This window comes from Varroa destructor, unplaced genomic scaffold (genome assembly GCF_002443255.2).
Source record: "Varroa destructor unplaced genomic scaffold, Vdes_3.0 BEIS01000002.1, whole genome shotgun sequence".
NCBI lineage: Eukaryota > Metazoa > Arthropoda > Arachnida > Mesostigmata > Varroidae > Varroa > Varroa destructor.
Genome location: NW_019211455.1, coordinates 25,554,744 through 25,576,241, shown reverse-complemented (window position 1 = coordinate 25,576,241; position 21,498 = coordinate 25,554,744). Strand labels below are relative to the sequence as shown.

Here is a 21,498-nt window from a genome sequence, read left to right as displayed (position 1 = left end):
GTGAAGATTTTGCAGACGCCCATTTGAAGCCCGTACGTATCGTACCTGTTATGCTTTTCATATAGCATTGACGAACAGGCTTCACTGTTGTTCGCCGCCAGCTACTGAAAACACGTAATCCGAGGAAGTCATAGCGCCGAAGTCTCCGAGGAACGCGGTCATGTTATGAGTTTGTATGCTTTGAAATGCCGTTAATGGCGAACGTAGAAAGCGACAGTACGCGAGAAAACAAGCTAGATATTTGTTGTCATCCAACCTGATCGTATGCGGCCGGTTGATTCCGTGTCCCTCCGGTGTACAGAATAACCCGCAATCTCGTGGTCCACTCCGTATTATTACATATATTATACCAGATATTAGGCAATTATATGTGTATATATAACTGCCTAATATCTGAGTGTATAATAATTGTCGAACATTGCTTAGTTCATGATTAACACTGACCACGTACCATCCTTGGAGCTTCACATATGCCGCGGAGCGATTCTGATATCGGCCATCGAAACTGGTGACCAAACGTGAAAGGGGGAAAAAATACCGACGTTGCGGTGATCGGATTGAAGCTGAATAGTTTAGACATTTTAATAGAAATCAGACTTTCCAAGAAACTATATATTCGTGACGAAGTGACGATCAGTAAACGTTCGACTTATAGGCGCACGAGGTTCGCATTGGAAAAAAATACGATAAAGTTAACTTGCAAGAATCATTAACAAGATATGCAAAAACAATGCTTTCATCTGTTAAATTTAAACACTTAGTTTAAATTAAGTATTTAGGAAAATCTAACGAGCATAACAGTTTTTCGAGCGTACTGTCAAACCGTACAACTTAAAAACGAAACCGCCGTCAATTGGTGCCACGGCTGTCCTGTGGCATCGAAAGAGTTTGCGGTTAACATTTCGCAAATATTCAAATACTTAAAATGTCAGAATACCGTATTGGATGGTATATGGTATCTTCGAGCACTTCTGTATAACCTTGCGCAGTTACAACTTTCAAGAGCATACAAAGTATACAAGTTTTAGAAGAACCTCAGTTGGAAAAGCACTCAGTCACCTCAAGCATTCAATCGGCCGCTAGTAGACATGCAAATACTATAAGGAGCTCTATTTCCTGATCATTTTGAGTACAACGAGAAAAGCCACCTGTTTTTGTCCTAAAATAAAAGAAAAACGGTCCTTTATGTATAATATACACGTTTATAAAATGTGGTACAGGACGCATAACGTCTTTTTTCGCAAAGTTAACACGGTGGGATTACGTCTGTTTGTCGCTCCCTTTTGTTTGTTGCGTCAGTCTTTTGGCAGATAAATGACGCGGGAGAACAATACTTTCTGTAGTGATCACATAGCGTCCGTAAACCACAGAGGCCGTTGTGTTTGTTTCTTTGTTCTAGTCCCGTTATGCCTAAACAAGCGGAACGATAACAGCCAGCGTGTGTCGAGTATCTCACAAATATCTCGAGTTGCACACTGAGTCTGTCATATTCTAGACGTCTTCCGCACGGTACATGTAAGACGATACGCACACACATTATGGAGGCCTATGGGTAGCGGAGACCCGCTGGTATATGTCTGCTGTAACTTTTCATGATTGACTCGAAGTTCGTTCGAAATGAATGCAATAAGTATGGAAGGTCTGAATCTGTCACGGATTTGTGGAATATATCAGCACGAACACTCAACTTACTTATTAGAAAAACGTGTCTAAATTATATTGGAACAGTAGTTCGCCCCAAACCGTACGTTAATCTTGCTAGAAAAGGCGTTCTCTTAAATCTATACTGTTGTCGTTTTCAGCTCGTCCTGTAACGCAAAAACGAAAAAATAAATTTAAATTGATAGAGCACACTTTCCGAAAAATCTCTATCGCTACTAGATTTACAGGCAGTTACTAGCAGGGAGCGAATCCGTGATCAAGCGACCCATAAGACGGTACGGTATAGCGCAAAATCTAATTTAAACTTGTCTCCACGGTGAACCATCAAACAAGTTTCACATCATTTGCATTGGCCCGGTTTGCGTCCAACACGTAAATAGAAGCCTCCGTATCGACGTATGGCCTAACAATGTGTGTTTAAGATCCTTTGTTAACAAAGTGGACAGGTCTTTTAGGTATAAGCCAGTGTTATACTATGCCCAGTCAAGGAATACATCCTAGCCTTTAGCAGTTTCCCGTACTTCATCTTCTGTTTTGTCGTCGCCTATTTCAGCACACTTCTGCATAAAGATTGTATTTCATGGATCAAATAAGCTCATTCGGCCAGAAAAGACTATTCCACAGAATATAGGCTTCCTCCTAGGGCAATTGCCTGTTGGACTTCTAACTGGCTGACCGCACGGCCAGATAGATGAAGCCACGTTATAGGAATTTACTTGAACCTCCCTACATATGATATTCCTTCTGTACGGCACCAATTCACCTAAACAGCAGTAGTAGCAGTAGCAGCAACATAGCAAGCTCATCAGAAAAGTATCTCCACGGCATCGAAAACGATCGAGTACTGCTCTCGTTATTTTACCTGGTGCTTTTATGCTAGTGTTCCAAGCATCGTTGCGTACTGCAGTAAGCCCGACCAGCTCGTCCCACCATATACCCCCCCCCCCCCCCCATGCACGAATGCACGTTTCTAAAGCCAAATATACAACGACATGGTAGCACGTAGGTATACGCAGTTTGCGAAATGTTGCATAGCTTCGTATGTATTGTGCTATGACCTGTCCTGCTGCATACGGCTGTCTACAGCTATTCAGTAGTGTGGATGTGTCCAAAGTACGAACCTAGGCCATGCAGAACCTTGCCAATGGAATAGTTGCATCTAAACAAGCTCTACATTCGACTGGTTAATGCATATATTTGAATTGATGTACATGAATCGGTCGACGACATCTGTGTGAACAGTGAATACGATTGCACAAAGCAAACGTGTTTTGTCGACTAATTGACGCCCCCAGACATCACTCGCCTGTATCTTGAAACTTCTGTAATAACTACCTCCTTATGTTTTAACCGGCATAAACAGCGTCCTATAGCTTGTTGTTAGCGTCCGCTTGAGCACCGTCAAGATTACCATAGACCAATCGATGTAGAGAGTGACGCTGCTGTCTTGTACTCTATCACGCACACACACAGACACCTAAAACGGCATACTGGTATTTTTGCAACGTGTTCGTCAACAAATTCGCTTAGACGAGTTCCCTACGAACGTGCGCAAAGGACTTGGGGCCGAGCAATACTCGCAGCACGCCTATATCTAGCCAGCGAAGGCCTGCCTGATCGACCTAATACCCTGATCCTCTACTATTGTATAACTAGAGACTCAAGAAGGAAATTTCACTTTTGTTATTAGAAAAAAAACGCCGACTATGAAAGTTGTCTCAGTAGAAGGAACATATGAAGGAAACTGTAGATATTCTGCTCTAGTTACATAGTACGTTCTATCCTTCACTGTTTGGAAGATACCAATGTTTTAATGTATAGAGCCTGTACAACATCGTCGAACATTAACAAGTACCTGTCTGCTTGTGCTGTGTGCCAACAGCTTAGCATGAAGCAGAAGTTTCTGACAAGTTCCTCCTTAGGATTGAGCACCTATTGCGGTAAATCCATTAGTTGCTATAAGAAATCTGTCAGATGCTACCAATCTTGTGTACATCTATCTTCACAGCAAGGTTGATGTTGACAGTGGAAGTACTTTTGTATAGTATTGTATTCATGTTCTCTCAAACAACTACCCAATGCTTCGGGGCTCTGCAACTACTCCTGTCTGGGCTGCGGCATAGCTTAACTAACGTTATGAAAAAGTACCCCGATTCGACTGGGCCGTAAAAAACACATAGAGGTAAGTGTTTCGTAATAAATTTTTCTGTGATATAACTTTCTTCAATTTCCAATCATTTTTTGACGTTTTTTTTTTATCTGAAATGACCATATGTTTGTTATCTTGAATGTATACTCTTTGTATTGTGTTTCATAAGCCTGCAGTATTCTTAGATGAATCACGACGTTAGATGATATATTGATCTGGGCCTTATAATGAGTCTTGAAGTCCAATAGGTATTCAGAGAGAAGCACTTGTCAACCATTTAAACTTAGACGCACGCATTAAGAGCCGCTTTAGGATTCGTGATAAGTTGTGGAACTGAATAAATGAGCTCGAAAAATAAAGACGTTATAAAGCATGGTTCGTCTTTGTAGGCAATTTTCCCGCCGCCATCACCGTAAGAAAAAAAACTAGACGAGAATAAGATAATCATTCTCATGTCATATTTCTGTCATTATTTCTTGGGTTCAATATCGAAACAGGTTTACTCGTGTTAAGCCGTTACTGTCGGGTACTTTAACGTACATCGCGCGGATCGCACAACGACAACAGTTACGGGAACTTTAAGTACAGAGGACGCTGTTCCATTGTGACACATAGAGGGCACACACACGTAGGGATTTATAAACGAGTGAATACGCGATCCGTAACCCTCATTAGATCTGCATATTGGGAGCCAGATAACCGTTTGTATGTTCCGCAAGGCTATGTAAGGCTGACAGCTGTTCAGATATGTACACGTTAGGCAAGTCAGCCGGTAAGTATCGGTTTAACTAGGAGAAAGAGAGTTTGGACACTCGCGTAAAATGCAAATGCATGACTTGAAACAATTTATGAAGGCTTGCTTATAGAAGATATTGTACCAAACATACAATATCTGCTACAAAATGAAAATGATATTTCTACATTTGTATGTACATATGAGAGTGGAGTTTTCTCCACTCCAAACTTTTTATTTTAATACCGCACTGTTTTCTCTTTTTTTTTTGTCCTCCTAAAGCTTTTCTATTGCGTTTTTTTCCGTCGTCCTAGTTAAACGCCTTGCTTGACCTGTTGGGTCTAAGACAGTTACTTCGTGCAATTTCATCATTTGGATAACGCCTGGGTCCAGAAGCGCAATTACTTTCATTATACTAGACTTTATAGGACGTCTGAGTAGAATCGCTTAAAAAAGATTAAAAATCGCTTTCATAGTAAAATACCTTACAGGGAATATAACTGTCTGCGTGGATAGCATCAGAATCTGTCCCGACGAAAAGTATGAAGTAAGAGCTGAAGCTTCCAATCAATTATGGTGGCGACTTTTCGCCATGTGCTCTAGAAAACATACTGAAATTGCGTGCAGAAAAACTGGCAGCCGTGCAAAAATTCAAGCGAATATAACTTCGCTTTAAGCAGTGCTGTTGTTACAAACAGCGTCCGCATGTATACGTTTTACATTCTGAAAGATAATTTGATAAGGGCATTTATAACGCAAACGTCCGGACGGAGCTGGGGAATAACTGTATCTAACAATTAATATAGGTCTCCAGCTCCATTGACTCCAGTGTTACGAGCAATTTGTACGTACACATCGTGTAACGTCCATCGTTTGTGCAACGGATTCACTGCCCCTTATACGCTGACGTGGCCTTTGTTCACCGCTGATTTCATAGTAAAATTTTAGCCTGTTGCTTATCATTCGCTGATGTGATTTATTAATAAATCTCGCTAATTGACGCTTGTCAGACAAAAGCATGGAAATTGATAGTAAGAAGGGAAAAGATAGAGAAGGGTAGAACCAGCAGTCTACATAGTAAATGTTAACATAAAAACGTTAGCGGTAAACGCGGTCTTCAGTGCATAAAGTACATCTCAGCGGACGCACCATATATCTGTTGGAAATCGATTGGGGCGTACCCTGCTATCAATGGAGATCTAACAACGCTTGCTCCATAACACGTAGTTCTACAGCTGAACTTTGTTTGACTGCTTTACATAAAGGTGACGAATGGAGTTTCTGGCACTTAGAACAAAACTTACCAATATTTAAATCGAAGTTAACTTATAAACAATACTATTCTTTTTCACATAACTCTACCACGAGCTACATTTCACATCTGTTGATTAGTCAATTTAGAAAAGTTGAATTGTATTAGCTGGAGTTATCATTGTATTGTATATTGTCTTTTATATTCCGGTTCCGGACCCTAACAGGAATATCGAGCTTCAAGAGCTGACACAGCCACTCCTGGCTTTTTTAAATTAGAAACTCAGTAACATTCTATGTACAACACAAAATTCAGCAACAGGCTATTTATTCTCTGTTACCTGTTCGATATAAAGAACGATCGCTATGATAGACTACGATAATTTACCTGATCTTTTTACTATTTATATTTAACTTATAGGGTTATTATTTACAGGAGTTTAGTATTAATAGAAGGAATAGTTGTGTGCATTAGAGGTGGCAACCGTATTTTTCACAGAGAAAATAGCCTTCGTCGGATCATTTGAACAATCACGGATCCGAACTGTTTATGTTTTCCGATATACTAAATCTTGAATTGTATTTAAATCTCAAGTTATCTTAATCAAGAATAGCTTCAAAGTTGATCTGGAAATGAAAAGAGCAGACTACAGCTTATGTGAGCGCGCCTACCCTTGCCGGCTGATGAAATCAGAATGGCTGGATCCCACAAGCTTAATGATCATTAGTGGTGAATGAAAAAAACGTAATATATGTCAAAATCGATCAAGGTGCGTATGTTGGAACGTGTTGGTCCAATCTTTTCGCTGGGTTACAATTAATCAAAACAATGTGTTATTTTGAAAACTATTGAGAAAAAAACTAGCTTGTTTATATCCCGCCCTTATTCAAATCTGTTGCGTTTCTATGACATAACACCTGCCTCACTATAACACTCACCATAACAATTGCCTCAACTTATACTAAATACATTATCATATATGTTGCCTGTTGTTTTCTTGGTGCTATTAGTTGGATGAGATTATTTTAAGGTTTGCACGAAAGAAAAACTGGCATTTATTATGTACACATACATATCGCACTTCGCATGCCTTATACACGGGTCATGCTAGTGATGTCGCGCCACGGGAACGAAACAGTCTCTAGTTGGGGCTTTGTTCGGCCTAGAGACGGTGCCTGAGGGTGTCCCATGCTAATTTTAAGTGAGCACTTATAGCCAAAACAAGCCTTTGATTTAAGCAAAGTCACACTTGCCTTTCGTACCCGCTCTACCAGTTCTCGATCGAACGCGGTTCCTTGCAGGCCTATAAGTTCGATACAGGTAAAACCTTTAACGTGAAGTACAGTCTATGCAACTTTGACGAGGATGGCGACGTTCAGAAGCAATTTAAGGCCATATTTAAGTGCGAGGAGTAGCACCTGACCGTCACCCTCAGCCGGCCTAGTGACCTCACATGTCAAGACTTTGTAGCCTATTTCATGAAAAAACAGTTATATGTCCCGCGCCACGTTATATGTACGTTGGCAATGCAATGCGACCTGAAGACCTTTTTTTTTTTAAATTCTGATTTAATCGGGATGGATCTTGCTGGACTTGTCTGAGGTTTCTTTAACTGGCCTATCCAACATCATGAACCAGTGATAGCCGAATGTTCATGGTTGCCATGGTAAACCACTCAAAGAAATACGCATTAAGCACACAGAGTACACCGTTGCTTACAAAAAAACCTTCAGCAGTAAATGTTGCAACGTAAGGCATCTAGACAGAGAAACTCTGAAGTAATGTAAACTAACAATCCTGAAACTGTTCCCTTGCCCCTGTCCCTGAAGGTAAGATGCGTAGAAGAGCTTTGATTTAGATAAGCGATACTCCTACACAATCTTTGCCGTATATCTTAGCCATCAAGCTTAACTGTACATAATCAATTTGCCTTTTCTTTTTAAAAAGGCTTAACTGCAACTATCTTCTTTTGTCTCGGGCCGACGACGTCTAGTGTCTCTATTTAATGCTAGTATAAAATTAGCAAGTTGTATGGATACAAAAGTGCACCAGCCTTGAACCTAGTTTCATCTAAGTATTGCACCGTTTCACATTGGAAAATAAATATCGCGAAAAACTATTCTGTAATTGTATAGTGCTCAACTCGAAATTAACACCAGCTGTTTTCCCTACTGTTTATCTTTGATAGGTTGTGGAATAACGGCATTTAGTATTGTAGTTTATATATAGTTATATATACATATATAAACTATATATATATATATAGTATATATAGTTATTTATAAACATACGAAGGTAAAGTTTGAGTATATTGATACTAGCGTAAAGTCAAATGGACAAATCAGGACCTAATATAAATTAAATATATTTTATTTCCAGCGGAGTGTCTAAGTTACTATTTTCTAGGGGTTTGCCATGTTATGATTACCTCAAAAGTACAATTCAGAAGCGAATCAGGTTGTATTTCGTCCTCTATCGTTTGCTTATTACACAGCCGGAACAGCCTTTTAAACTTGTTTCAGATGTTAGTCTAAATTTCTTCCAATTGTAGGGTCGTGACTCACGAATCAGAAACCCTCAGATCCACCAATATAAAGGCATGCTTCCTGCTTCAGATGTCTTGGTGTCTACAGTGGCTATCTATCCCAGCACATGCAGGATACCGCTTGGCAAAGGGACGCCGTGTGTTACATTTTCGTCATTACTTCAGTTCAACCCAAGTTTAAACATTTATTTCATTGGGCCTTTCTTATTTTGTCATGAATATATATTTATATATATATATATAAATATATATGAATTTGCTTGTGGGCAATTTTTATCCAATTTATCCACAAAAAATCGATGTATTGTATTCTGGCTGCACGATACCTATCCGCGTAACTATTCAGATACATGCAGTCCACAGGACATGATAGTAAAACTTACCCGCCGTATATGTTGTGCAACAAACAGCTAAGTTGCTAGTTTCGGGGTAAAAACTTCCGTCGGTGTTAAATTTTTTGGATTTGAGAGAGCCATGGCTCTCTCCTTAAGCGTAAGCTTTCCCTAGACGACACTACAATGTAGAGATCCTTTTGATTTGGAGTGGGCCCATGCTGGATAAATATTGCCTACCCCATGGGCGATCTCGGGACGCAGTTAACTTTCCGGTGCCGTAAACTTCAAGTATTCCCATGAGAGAAGAAACAAGAATTTGCTAGGAGCAGTGAGAAATTACTGGGACGGCCAGATGATGCCAGCAAAACAGTTCAAATGAAGTAGGGCTGCAGTAACCTATGGCGCACGGCTCAAACGTACACATGAAGGTTCTACGCAATTATCCCGCCCATACCGACAATCGTGTTTGCCTGGTTCATGAACTATAAAAATGCCACTGCTCTCGATGTTTCATTAGTGCTTATTGTGCGTATATAACATAACATTGCTGGGCCAATGATTCTGGCAGAAGCCAAGGTGAAAAGACACTTATAAACTGTAAAGCATTCAAGAGCTGAATTTCAAATTATATAGTTATAAATTACACAAAAGCTCTTGTGACAAAATTTCGATCGGAATAAGTTGTCCTATTTTTTTTTTTAGTGTTATTGTATCTTTATCAAATTAGCCGTACAGGCCCTTACTCGGTACCCAGATGAAACCAGTCTCTGTCGTCGCAAAGTAGTAAAACTATAGGTCACTCTCTGCATTCATTTATATATGATATTAACAACAGTAATCGAAGGAATCGAAATTAATAGAAATTCCTCCGTTTTTGTGAACTACAGAGCAACTATATAGTTCAGTAAAAATAGACACTTGGATATTGTGCTATTTCTCCTGCTAAGATGCGTCCAAGGTACACCAGATCGAAACTTGCCTTCATTACAGTCCCGCTCAGTTTGGTCTGGGGCACTGAAAATAATTGCGCGAAATTATTTCCAGCTCTCGGTCGGCGAGAGGCGGTTTCAGCCATGCAGGACCGATACCAGAGTCGTCTTCCGCCACACGGTTATTTGCTCCGCGCTCTACTTGATCTCACCTCCGTTCTGACCCCTTTTTCCGCTTTTTTGGTGCCTCCTTCTTTAACAACGTCGGCAGTGAAGGCTTCCTTTACCTCAGTACATGGGCGTACGTCTTCGACGACGCCGACGCAGCCATTCAAACGGCAAATAGTGACTTACACATGACCCATTGACAGTTGACATGGGTTGCTTCGGAGCCCGATTGCGTCCCGCGACGGCAAATAAATTCGAGTTTTTGAGCTACAAAAATCGCCAAAAAGAAGCCTGGATAAATAGGAACGAGGATGAAGCAGTCAGGAAGTGCTTGTGAAGGTGTCATTCGCTAGACTATAAGAACCGCTTAAGTGCAGTGGTACATACCTAGTACCTAGTCACAACAGTTCCACTCTGCAATAGTAGTATTGTCAACAAAACATTGCCACCTAAATACAACGTCCGATCATTATCCAAGTCTTGTCTATTTCTATTCCGAGTGAACGGATTGAAATAAAAATGTAAATCAACCAAAAAAAACTAGAACTTAATGTTTAAAAAAAGTGTTAGTTTCTCTAGTAGCGTATCAAGAGTACACCCGTCATGTTACATGGAATAATAGAAATATAACAATAATTTTATGTCAATGTTAAAACAATATATTTGGAAATTGCTTTAGATCACAATTGTAGAGTAATCGGGTTGTTTTTCACGATTCGTCTAGGTATCTATCTATCTATCTATCTACCTTTTGGACTGCTTCATTATTTTCTATCTAGGAAATAGCGTTGCGTAGAATCCTATGCGTATCCAAGTTGATGCATAGGTTCATCTCGGTGGTAAGTTTAACTCTAGTGGCCTATAAACAATAAGGAAAGCCCCTAGCTATTAGTTGATCTTGGATCGGAAAGCCTTGTTCTCAAGAGAGGTCCGTGCAATTAATGCAATGCGTCTCAAAAGTTGTCCCAAAAACCCAGCTAAAAAAAGAAAGTATTCGTTATAACAGGTCGAAATAACGTAAAGAAACACATTCGGTCTTATACACGGCCGGTATCTATAGTAACTCCCTCTAAACCGCTTCAAGTCCAGTTCACGGTACGTAAACAGCATTTGTCATCATTGCCCTTACATAATTTGGACGTTGCGAATCTGTACGAATCTTTGCCTCGTTTTTCACTTTCTGCCCTTTCTTGTACTTCATTTTCTCATGCCTCGCTCGAGTTCTGTAACTTTCTGAATTCTCGTTTCTTTTTTATTCCGCGTTCAGAGTCTTGGGACCTTAAAGCGGGGAAAACTATTAAGAGATGACCCTGGAGGGTCAAAATCGATAAATTAAGCCATCTACTCGATGGCTGGCGCAGGTTATCGTCAACGGATGGGTAAGTCACTAACGAAGCAACCTCTGTGGCGGGCCGATTTCGTCGCTTCTGAACACCGCCATCACCGCCACAGCCATCGGGATAATAGTCACGTAATGCCAGTAGACATTCTTTCTCTTCCAACCTTCCAAACCGATATGGAAGTTTTCCATCTTTCCAAACTTGTCCGTTTGTCAGTTATCGTAATACACCTGATACCCCCAAAAGTTGAGCATAGTAACGTAATCTTGTTAAAGATGTTGTGGAAGAGACCATCTCGCTGAAGTTACGTGTCCTGCAAATCCTTTTCAACGATTTGGGGCGCAAGGGAACCTGAAACTATCCCCTGATAGCGGTCGGAAAGTTTTTTTTTTCGGAAATTTCATCGGAAAAGAGGCTTACATGGCACAACAGACAGTGATTTCTTAAGATGCAATCTTTTTTCTCGGCTATCTGGGGGATTCTCATTTTAAGACAATCCAGAAACGGTGAACAAACTTATTTTTCTTAGAATTCCCTTAAAATATCAGTGTCGCCATTTCAGTGATAGAACCAGACGCGTGAAGAAGTGATCAGAAACTAGGTTGAAAAATAACTGCTATAAAGAAAGCCAAGAAAAGCCAAACTTATTGGTATTTTATTTAAGTAAGGTCTTAAATGTAAGAAGTTGACAATAAAAAAAAGACTCACATTTTGCTGTTTTTTGTTGATGTTATTTTGAGTTTGCTCCATATTAAATAGATTCCATCCCTACATTTCTCACTTTCATCCAACCTGAAGTATATACGGATGGGAGAAGAAGCTTAAGAGTAATAGGAATGGGGCAGCAAAAGTTTGCCATCGATTTGTTCGTACCTGATGAGGCCACCCGTAAGTGTACGCGACTTCACCCTTCTGCCACTTCCCATCGAAGTTGTCGTCGCTCTCCCAGACGGTGATGTTTTCAAATGTGTTCACGTCCATGACGATCACCCGCAAACGGTCTACCGAGAGACCTTCGATTGCGTAAAAGAAGGATATGCAAAAACCCTGCAATTTAACAAAGTAACATGCAAACTTTGTTCGTTTAGATTTGATATTTCACGCTTCATGTTTTTTGTACTGTATTTAGAGTAAAAGGCAGTAATAGACAACAGCAGATGGCAATTAAGTATTTGCCGTCGATATTTTCTTTTCAGAAAAGCAAAATTTGGTGCCTAATGGAAGCCTTAACTACGTTTTAACATACCTTATGTTCACAGGACAACTTTGCACCTAGTTGTTCTCAGTCTAAAATCTTTTGTTAAGGCTCTATCGTGGCGGGAAGCAGACAACGTTGAAGGACCAACAGAAGAATTTGTTTTAGTTATGTGTTTATATGCAAGTTGTGTAAACGGTTTGGACAAATCATATATATTTTTTTAATAAAAATCACGTTTACAATTTTGTTTTTTATTTTTTTATAAAGCTCCTATATCTCTATTCTAGGCTTAAAAGAATGCGAAAGCTCCTATCAACCTGCCGCACGCCCATTGTTGACACTAAGGCTAGGCTATAACATCGGTGCTCCCTTATGCTGGACTTCACTCAAACAGGATAAATGCTTTCCCTACCCACCTTCCAGCCGTCCTAAAAAGAGGACCAGTTTGATTAGGAATATATCGGAGGACGGAAACAGGGCAAAAAGGCTTTTTTTATTGTTTCATTTGAGCCTTTTTGGAGAAATGCATCAAGATTCTCGTACAAATCACATAGGGTCGTGCGCAAACACATACATGCATAGCTTATAAGGCGTAATGCATATTGAACAGGATGGTAGGTCGAGTAAACTCGTCTTATATCGCTTTTATCGACAGTTATATCAATATATTAACTGTGTATGATGATTACAATGAAATGTGAACCCTGGGGCCATTAAAGCTTTCCCCGCCCAATTCGATGCTGAAAATCCCGTCTAATGTGTGCCGAAAGCAAACGATAGACTCTATGTAGAGGTAGTGATTATATACAAGCAGGCAAATACGATATGTAACAACAGTGGCATCGCATGACTAGGAAACTTCACTTGTTTCATGTGAGCACATTTTTGGCCATGACTAAGTATGTGTGGATCACGGGTACGGATAATCTGGTAAGGTTATGCTTAGAGGTAACTATCAAAGTAATCAGGCCATAATCTCCTTTACTATGAAAAAGCGTAAGTAGTCATTTGGGCAGATTCGGTTCTACGATGACCTAGCGAAATACTGAGTGAGATACTGCAGTGCCCGATATCTCCAAGACTTTCTCGAGCGCCGAAGGTGATTGAGTCGAGTAAAAGCGCTAGAAGAGGCTTTCACTTGCACATTGCTGATTGTACGGAAACGCGCCGACGCCATGTATATATATATATACATTTTATGCCATGTCTATTTATCTAAGTCTGACCTCTTGAACGAAAGCTTTCGTAGCTCGAAAACAGTGGGAACAGAACTGTTCGCCGACGGCAATTATTTAATAGAGAGCGAGTAAGTTGGCAACCGATAGACCCTAAGATATCTAAACGCGCTCGTAACCTCTCAGAGTATTAATCGCTCGAAACAGCCAGCCGCCTGAACGCCGTACGAGATTGCTGTCTCATTGCTTGACCGGAAACTTACATATTGAAAATATTCTACGGACAGACTACACGGAACTAGCAGAAAATACACACACATTTTTCTTACAGAAGCGCTAGATCACCCACAAGGCATGTCAATTTACGATTCAGTGTCTCTATCATGTACGTTTCCATTTGTTTTTTTAGCGGGTAGACGTTGAAGTAAGCCGGGCCGTAGTTGCTGGGTTTTTCATTCCGACCATTTGAACGCTTCGAACATTCCAAGACCGTGAGAACGCTGCTTCGACGTCGTCATACGAAAGGTTGAATCGAGACTTTGAAGTTTAGCCTCGAGGCTACTGGCCCGTAAGCACATACGAAATGCACAATACGTGCATATACAATAGCCGGTAGGTTTATCACTGAAAGTTCATATCCATAGTAAGGACTAAATTCAAAATTGAGCTGTCCTCATTTTTACGATGCTACCCTTAACGAGACTAATTGCTAATCTTTAAGAGAGACGTTTTCGAATAATATAGATAACTATTCACATTGGATACATTATTGATTAAAAAATTCCTTGTGCTGTTTGAAAAAATGGTTCTTATAAGCTGTCTTAAATGCTCTGTTGAAACACTGGAAGAGCTTCTCGTGTTGATCGGCTTTGTTTCGTGTTGAAACATCTTGACGTACAGCTTCTTTGACGTCTTGGAGAAAGTCGATTTTAGTCAGCTTTTCAGTATCGTTTTTTTCAATACGGTTAAAACTCGCATCGGATTGTAGTAAATCAATATACTTTGCAAAATACAGTGGCATAGGTTGTGTAACCTTTTTCAACCTCCCTGCAAATCCATAGAGCTGCTATGTAACATAGACTCTCGGAAAAAGCCCAACGGGATCGTAGAATTCAATCAAATTCTGACATAGGACCAGGCACTAAAAAAAGGGCGCACACTTAATGAAGTTTATTAGTTCAGCTCGAGAAAGCTGACACTATCGAGACAAACACATAAAAATTATGGATCTACAGACTAAGCTTCTTAAAAGACGGGAAAAGTCGCTCTGTACAGGTCTCACACAAGGCACGGGCGATATTACCAATGGTAAACAAAAAGGTTAAAGGGTGGAGTATTACCGCTCGGTCAATAAAAATACCTATGTTAGTAAGGGAGATGCCAAATGATACTTTCTCTGTAGCTTAGTCTGCTGAAAATTCTTTAGAAATGATTTTCCCTCCCTTCTTGTTGCATAAAGGTCTGCATAGTTGAACCTATCGACTGTTAATAAATATTTTAAGCTATCGCAGACAGTCAGACCGCTTCGAGTAACTCTCCCAACATTCGTCAAAATGAGTGTCACAGTTATCTTGTTTTGTTATAGACGTTGTATTAGTGCTTCTGACCGTCAGATGCCGGGAACTTGCAAGATGAGGCCCAGAATATTATACATTTAAGTGTAATTAGTCCATATACAATGACGTATAACAAAACTTCAAGAGAGCACATAATATTACGTTGTGCAAAGAGTATTCGGTTATCTTTATATGTCGGTTAGTGCAGTGCTTTTATACAACGCAGATATATTGTGACAGCAACCGCTATAATCCAACCTGTGGCCCGGTTGCCGAGATGTTTCGTGTAGCGAGAACTGCGGACTCGAAATCATTGACAGGTTCATCAGGCTGGGCGACCCCAGAGACACTTCCCGCGGCTGCCCCACCTCCAACATCAATATTATTCGATTCGGTTGTCACTCCACCAGGTAAAATAGGGGGCTGGCGTGGAGGTTCTCGTGACGTTTCAAAATAGATGTATCCACCTGAAAACCACAACAGATTTTGCACTACTTCGCGATCGTATGAGTGTTAATACAAACACTGTATATGAAAGATCACATGCAGACGCGTTATGGCTTATTAAATCGTCTTAACTATAAAATCGCTGAATAAAACCCTTACAAAGGAGTTAGTAAACTTTAGTCGTCGACTATACTAGAATATATTGTATGAATATCTTTCCGAGAAGATGTTTTTCAATACCCGTACATTTCAGCCCTTACAAGTTTGGAGAGTAGAGTCTTTCAAGTCTGAAAATATCAACAGCTAGTTACCTATCATCAATTACGTACATCGCCTACAGCCGAGATGGTTACAAGCAAGCACAATTGTAATCTTTTATGTAAGTATCTGAGATTAGGAGGATAGAGATTTAGTGAGCAGCCGTCGGATTTTATCCGGCGGCATGCAATACTATGATTTAGGTCATAAGGTTTTCATAACGTCTGGATAGTTGACAGAACTCTGAAAAGCTTTCTTGAAGTTTCGTGTTCGTAGGCGTACACGTTAGGCAAATAATCACCACTATGTGGTAGATGCCAGGTAGAAAAAAAGATGCAACTATACGAGCAACAATGTCTCAAACTCAATCTGTCAAGACAAGTTCGCGCGTAAAGGCTGACTGTCATTAAATTATAGGGTTTGGACCAATTCGAATATATATATATAGTGTTCCCATAGCAGTTAAACAGTGTAAATCGCCCAATTAGTTGCTAAACAATAAGCTAACGTTAAACAATCATTATTGAGCTATTAAGCACCACTCAAAAAGACTATATGTGTCACTTGATCATTGGTGAGTCTCGAGACCTTGGATCTTAGCTCATTATTGGCTTCATATTAGTTGATTAAAGGCGGACTGGGAAGTATATCGAAAACCACCTTTGCATACAATAACAGCAGCAACAAAGGCGCCCGAAGCGTTACGAGTCTTAATTTTTGGCCTTTGTGCATACACGCACGACTATTTATCGGCATATATTCAGTATGCAATTATAGTTATGTGTATATGCGTGTTGGTCGTCTGTTCGTTTTTCCGTTTTGAGTTCGTTCTTCAAGTCGCCTACGACACACACCAACGATTGCAAGGACAGGCCAAAAGTCCCTATGGAAAGAATGAGGTGGGTATGAGAAACAGTCGTCGTTTGTCCTGAGTTGCTCAGAACCCCGAGCTTGAGGGGGAGCTATACCAGGGAAAAAGAGAGAAGACGCTATTCCTTGGACCTTACACAAGGCTATAGGTGACTGTAAGACTATAAAAGGGGGCTTCTATTAGGGTGGGAGGGCTTAGAGGGAGAGAGCATAAGAGTAAGAATAAAAAGGGAATGCCATAGGCGGCACGTCGGCTCTCTACGAGTTCCATCGCGGATATCGGGTATGGGGTGGTTCGACCAAGCGCTTAACTGTCGTTATATAAACGAGGACTTGGCAGTAAACATTACTACCGTAGTCGTCAGACTGACGTCTGTTTCTGCCACGCTAGCATCACCAGCAGCGTTGAGTAAATAGTAAGCAATACATGAACGGGAATAGCATCGCGCATCCGAAATAACTGAAAGCCTGTTTTATCTGTTCTACGATTGTGCGCCCTTAAAATCAAACTATCGAATGTTTGCAGCTAGAGACGCCAATAACGAGAAGCTTGCGTAATGAGACTATAACAATCAAACGAACATCGAACAGCCAATAACCGGACGTAAAAACGTTAGAATATATGTCCAATATTTCGTGAATAGACCACGGCTTGTTTCGTAGACAGAGTCTACTTAAAACATTCAGATGACTGTGCTCAAGTCCATTCTATAGTGATTGCCCATTTAGTAGGTAGCAACCTTGGGGTCGCATGGGGGCAGGCGTAATGAACAGCCGTGGCTGACTTCTGTGCGGTCTAACGTGCGTGAACGAAGAAGCGCCTGGTTCTCATCATTTGGTGTTATTCGTTGGGGGCTGGAACCTTTCGCCGTAGAAATTAATATAATTAGACGCGCACGGTTTAGCCTCTAGTGGACATTTATTATGATTGTCTATAAGCTTCGTGCATCTTTAGATCTTGGCCTATGGGCCATTGTGTTCGGAAACACTGCTTAGTATTGTCATATGGAGGGAGATTACATGATAACGTTATTTTCTACTTGGCTTGAGTAGAGGCCAAGTAATCTCGTACAATCATATAATAGATAGACTTGGTGAGTTGCAGGAAACGGTGTGAAACATTTTGTCGCTAGTCCTTCTCTCGGCTAACAATGACATAGTTACACCTAAAAATAAAGGGTCCTAGTGAAAATGCATCGATCCAAAATCCTAAGCGTTGCTTATTTTATCAGCCGGATAGTTCTCGTAACAAGAGTCGTCGCTCCGCTGTCATTATTACGGTGCTACTTAAACGAGCAATGAAATAGATTTTCTACATATGCTATTTAGATTCTGAATAGACTCAGAGAAGTTTTGCCCCGGGCTCATTTTATCGTTGTTGGATTTAACTTACACATTGTGTTAATTCAGCCTAACGTAAAGTATAGCCTGTAGCAACAGTAATGCTATAATACCTACCCGTCTGCTATACGCGCCTCATTATTCTTTCACTAGCATCCTATCTGCCTTAACGAGCTTGACTCAATTCAGTCTTGCTTCTTTACAGTTATCTCATTACATTGTTCCAGCGATTGGTCGCACCTAACCTAACCTAACCTTTGGTGAACCTATGAAAATAGTGCAGTGATTCCTTTATTTATTCTATTTCAACTGTCTTATCGATGTAGTGCCGTCAATCGATTGCTATCAGTCTGTCCTAATATCTGACTGACATTGCAATGCTCCCGAAGCTGTTTCTTCGATTTGGCTCCTAGCTTATTATAACCGAACACGTTACCCTGTTGACTAACTCATTCCAGTGATGATTGATTACCTTGCTAAAATGATCCCACTTTCCTATGGGATTAATGCATTACACATATTCCGCGATGCGAAGAAACAACCGGGTCCAATTTTAAATTTGCCAGCAAAATCCAAACAAATTTACCTTTGGCCGCACACACGACACCGACCTCGGATTTTACGTATTCCGGATCCAGTACCCTTCTGCAGTTGGTCAGGATTTCATTTAAGCGTGCAATTACTTCACGAAATCAATTTGGGTTGCACGTGTATACAGAGGCGAACAAACAGCCAGATAAGCTGAGTTTCAGCGAGACGTTAGACTCTTAGGAGCCAAGAAAGGGCGCGAGGCGCAGACTGGTCGAAGACGCAAGCGTACCGTCGGGAAAAAGTAGTTTTAGCGTTTGCTTACAAATAACTGTTAGCTCATTTTTGCCAATTGTAAGCCCTCTTTTTGAAAACTATGTCGACGGCCCCACCTCTGGTGGCGTACCGTAGACCTTGTAACTTTGGCAATTGGTAACGGTTCTATAGATTCAGCATTATGCTTCACGTAGAGCATATGAGCAACCTATCTATCTCTATTCAGATCAATAATGACTAAAACATTAAGAGAGAAAACGAAGCCATCGGACTGCTAACTGGTCAACGTCCTATATTCGATATAAGTAACAATAGCTACATGGTTTACCACTACAATCCCGAATGATGGGCAATATATACCTAATACGAAGCAACAGAGCTCGCTATAACCTCTCCAACATTTGCAAAGTCCGCTGCCAGCTGCTTGTATGGTATAAACGATCTGCTTTACCATATGAAATTGCAGATTTACTAGCAATAGATACCGGACGTAAAAACTCGAAGAATAAAGATACGACGTGCGGGCGTTAGACTCTGTCGGCGATCCGCTCGGTTGGGACTCGGTGTTTCGAGGAAATCCGAGAGATGCGAGAGATTCGTGGTAGCTCATGCAGTAACAAAGCTGTTGGATAACGCTAGCAGGCATAAAACGACATGCCTGCCGCAATGGCCCACCAGCAGAGACAAAATTTTGAACTTGAATTGTAAACATATTATCTAGACGAAAAAAATATAAGCATCTCTTCTTCTGGCTTATAATAGTTAGTCGTATTGTGCATCGGATGGATTGTAAAAAAAAAACCCGTACTTAACCTGTAAAAAATCTGTTTCATTGATAACGCGTCGCTGGCCAAGGAAGATTGGTACCCTTAGATTTTACTGTCTTTCAAGGTACTAAGAGTTACACAATCAGGCATACTTACAATTCTGGAAAAGTACAATTGCTACCATGGGATTAATTAGGATAACGATGATCGATACATGCCCGTTGTTTCCTTGTTCAACTCGTGGCCTGCTTCCCCTACTGCTACTTATACAGTGCATTCTCATAACTTTGCCCACATAAGACTCTTTAAGGAGAACTAATCGCATTGGAAAAAAATTCGTATGACTGCTACATGAACGCAGCCAGACAATATATGCACCAAACGAACGCATACAGAATACGTTACTAATAAATTGCACGTACCCATACACTATGGGTGATATCATGAAATCGGCTCGTGTGGCTATACATTAAAATACAAATTGTATACGTGTGTTTAGATAGAGAAAATAAAATTCTTGCAACTAGCAGCAAGTAGCACTTTTTGTTTATGGTAACATGATGGATTAGTTCCGAGTACGTTTCTTGGGAGTCATATATTTACATATTGGTCTCAACGGTGCCAATAACACCTCCCATATTAATCGTTATCGAACTCGAGTTCGCAGGCTACCTCTTCGAGTGGGTTCCACCACAAAACGGACCGTATGTCTATGCCTGGATTTGAACTTAGACCACAACGTGTCCCTAAGGTTAGCAGGTAAATAAGTTACTCAGTAAACTATCGCAGGGACTGCCTCTGCTTCTGCTAAATTTGCTCGGGATTAAAGACAGCTGAAACCGAGTTTTTTTTACTCCTGTTTGAAAGATATACTTCAGAATTACGGCCCAATTACTGATTTTAACTGGATAGTGAGTAATAGTACATCGTTGGTGTTATAGTTTACTTGCTTGGAAATCTAGTGGACTCTACACGAAGCTGTCCCGGCATTCCCTGACTATAAGAATAGCAGATAGGCAGCAATGGCCCAGAAGGTCACCAGTGAGCGCTTATAACATTAGGCATGGTCGTGGACTTCGTCTCTGCTAGGTGCGCGAGGACTAAGCAGTGGGTCGCAGGTCCACTGAATAGTTGCGAAATGGTTTATAAGCCCAAAAGGCATCTGGGATTTGCATATGTACTACTATTAATTGGCTCGCTCTACTGAATTAGCGCCCAACTCATCCGATCATGGTTGATACTGGTGGCATTATCTAGCGGTATCGATTCTTATTCTGAAGTACCATTGGTATCAATTCTTTTTAATGGATAAAGTTTTTTTCTAGTTAGCCTTCTAACACGGGTGGTACACAACGCTACGTTTTCAGGCTTCGTTTTTCAAACCGTTGTCGATCAACAGTGCCAAGCTAGGCGTAATATCGTAAATGATAGGAAATAAGGCGACCTACGATTTATTGCCGGTATGTCAATAGTCCGCAGTAGTCAGGAACGTGCAGATGCCGCTATGGAACTATAGTTGCCAATTCTTATAGATGTTGAACAGAAGTAAGGTCTATGATTTATGTCTCTTCCCATCAAAACGCAGATACGACACTGATACAATCATTTTTGGATTCCGAATTCAATCAAAAGACGATCCTTAATTTAGGTAGTGAATAAAAAAAGAAAACCACAGATAGTTGTGACGTAGCAAAGCACGACGGATATTTGTTCATGAAAATTCTGCGACATTTAAAAGGGTTACTCGACAGATGGCGCCGCTCACTGTCTTTGCCCTACACCCGGTACGTTTTTATCATTATGTGCTTCTATACAGAAGTGAGGCGTCTGCAGCTATGTGGCTTAACACTATTGTTATATTAATCAAATTGAATAAAGCAAATTTCAGTATCGGCGGCAGTGGTAGTATCCAAAACTAACTAATTATAGAATATGCCACCAACATTGGTGGCCGTCAGCTTGCGAATTT

The 21,498-nt window shown here is 40.6% G+C and overlaps 1 protein-coding gene across 1 annotated transcript in view; it reads right to left on the bottom strand.

Moving 5' to 3' along the window:
• The window catches only part of LOC111244377 (MAM and LDL-receptor class A domain-containing protein 1-like), a 107,674-nt gene that overhangs the window by 31,613 nt on the left and 54,563 nt on the right, over nucleotides 1–21,498 (bottom strand). The window contains exons 6-7 of the mRNA XM_086978958.1: nucleotides 15,301–15,509; nucleotides 11,987–12,160 (exon numbers count right to left, since the gene is read on the bottom strand). Coding sequence (XP_086835084.1) covers nucleotides 11,987–12,160; nucleotides 15,301–15,509 — 383 coding nt within the window. The remainder of the gene's footprint in view (nucleotides 1–11,986; nucleotides 12,161–15,300; nucleotides 15,510–21,498) is intronic.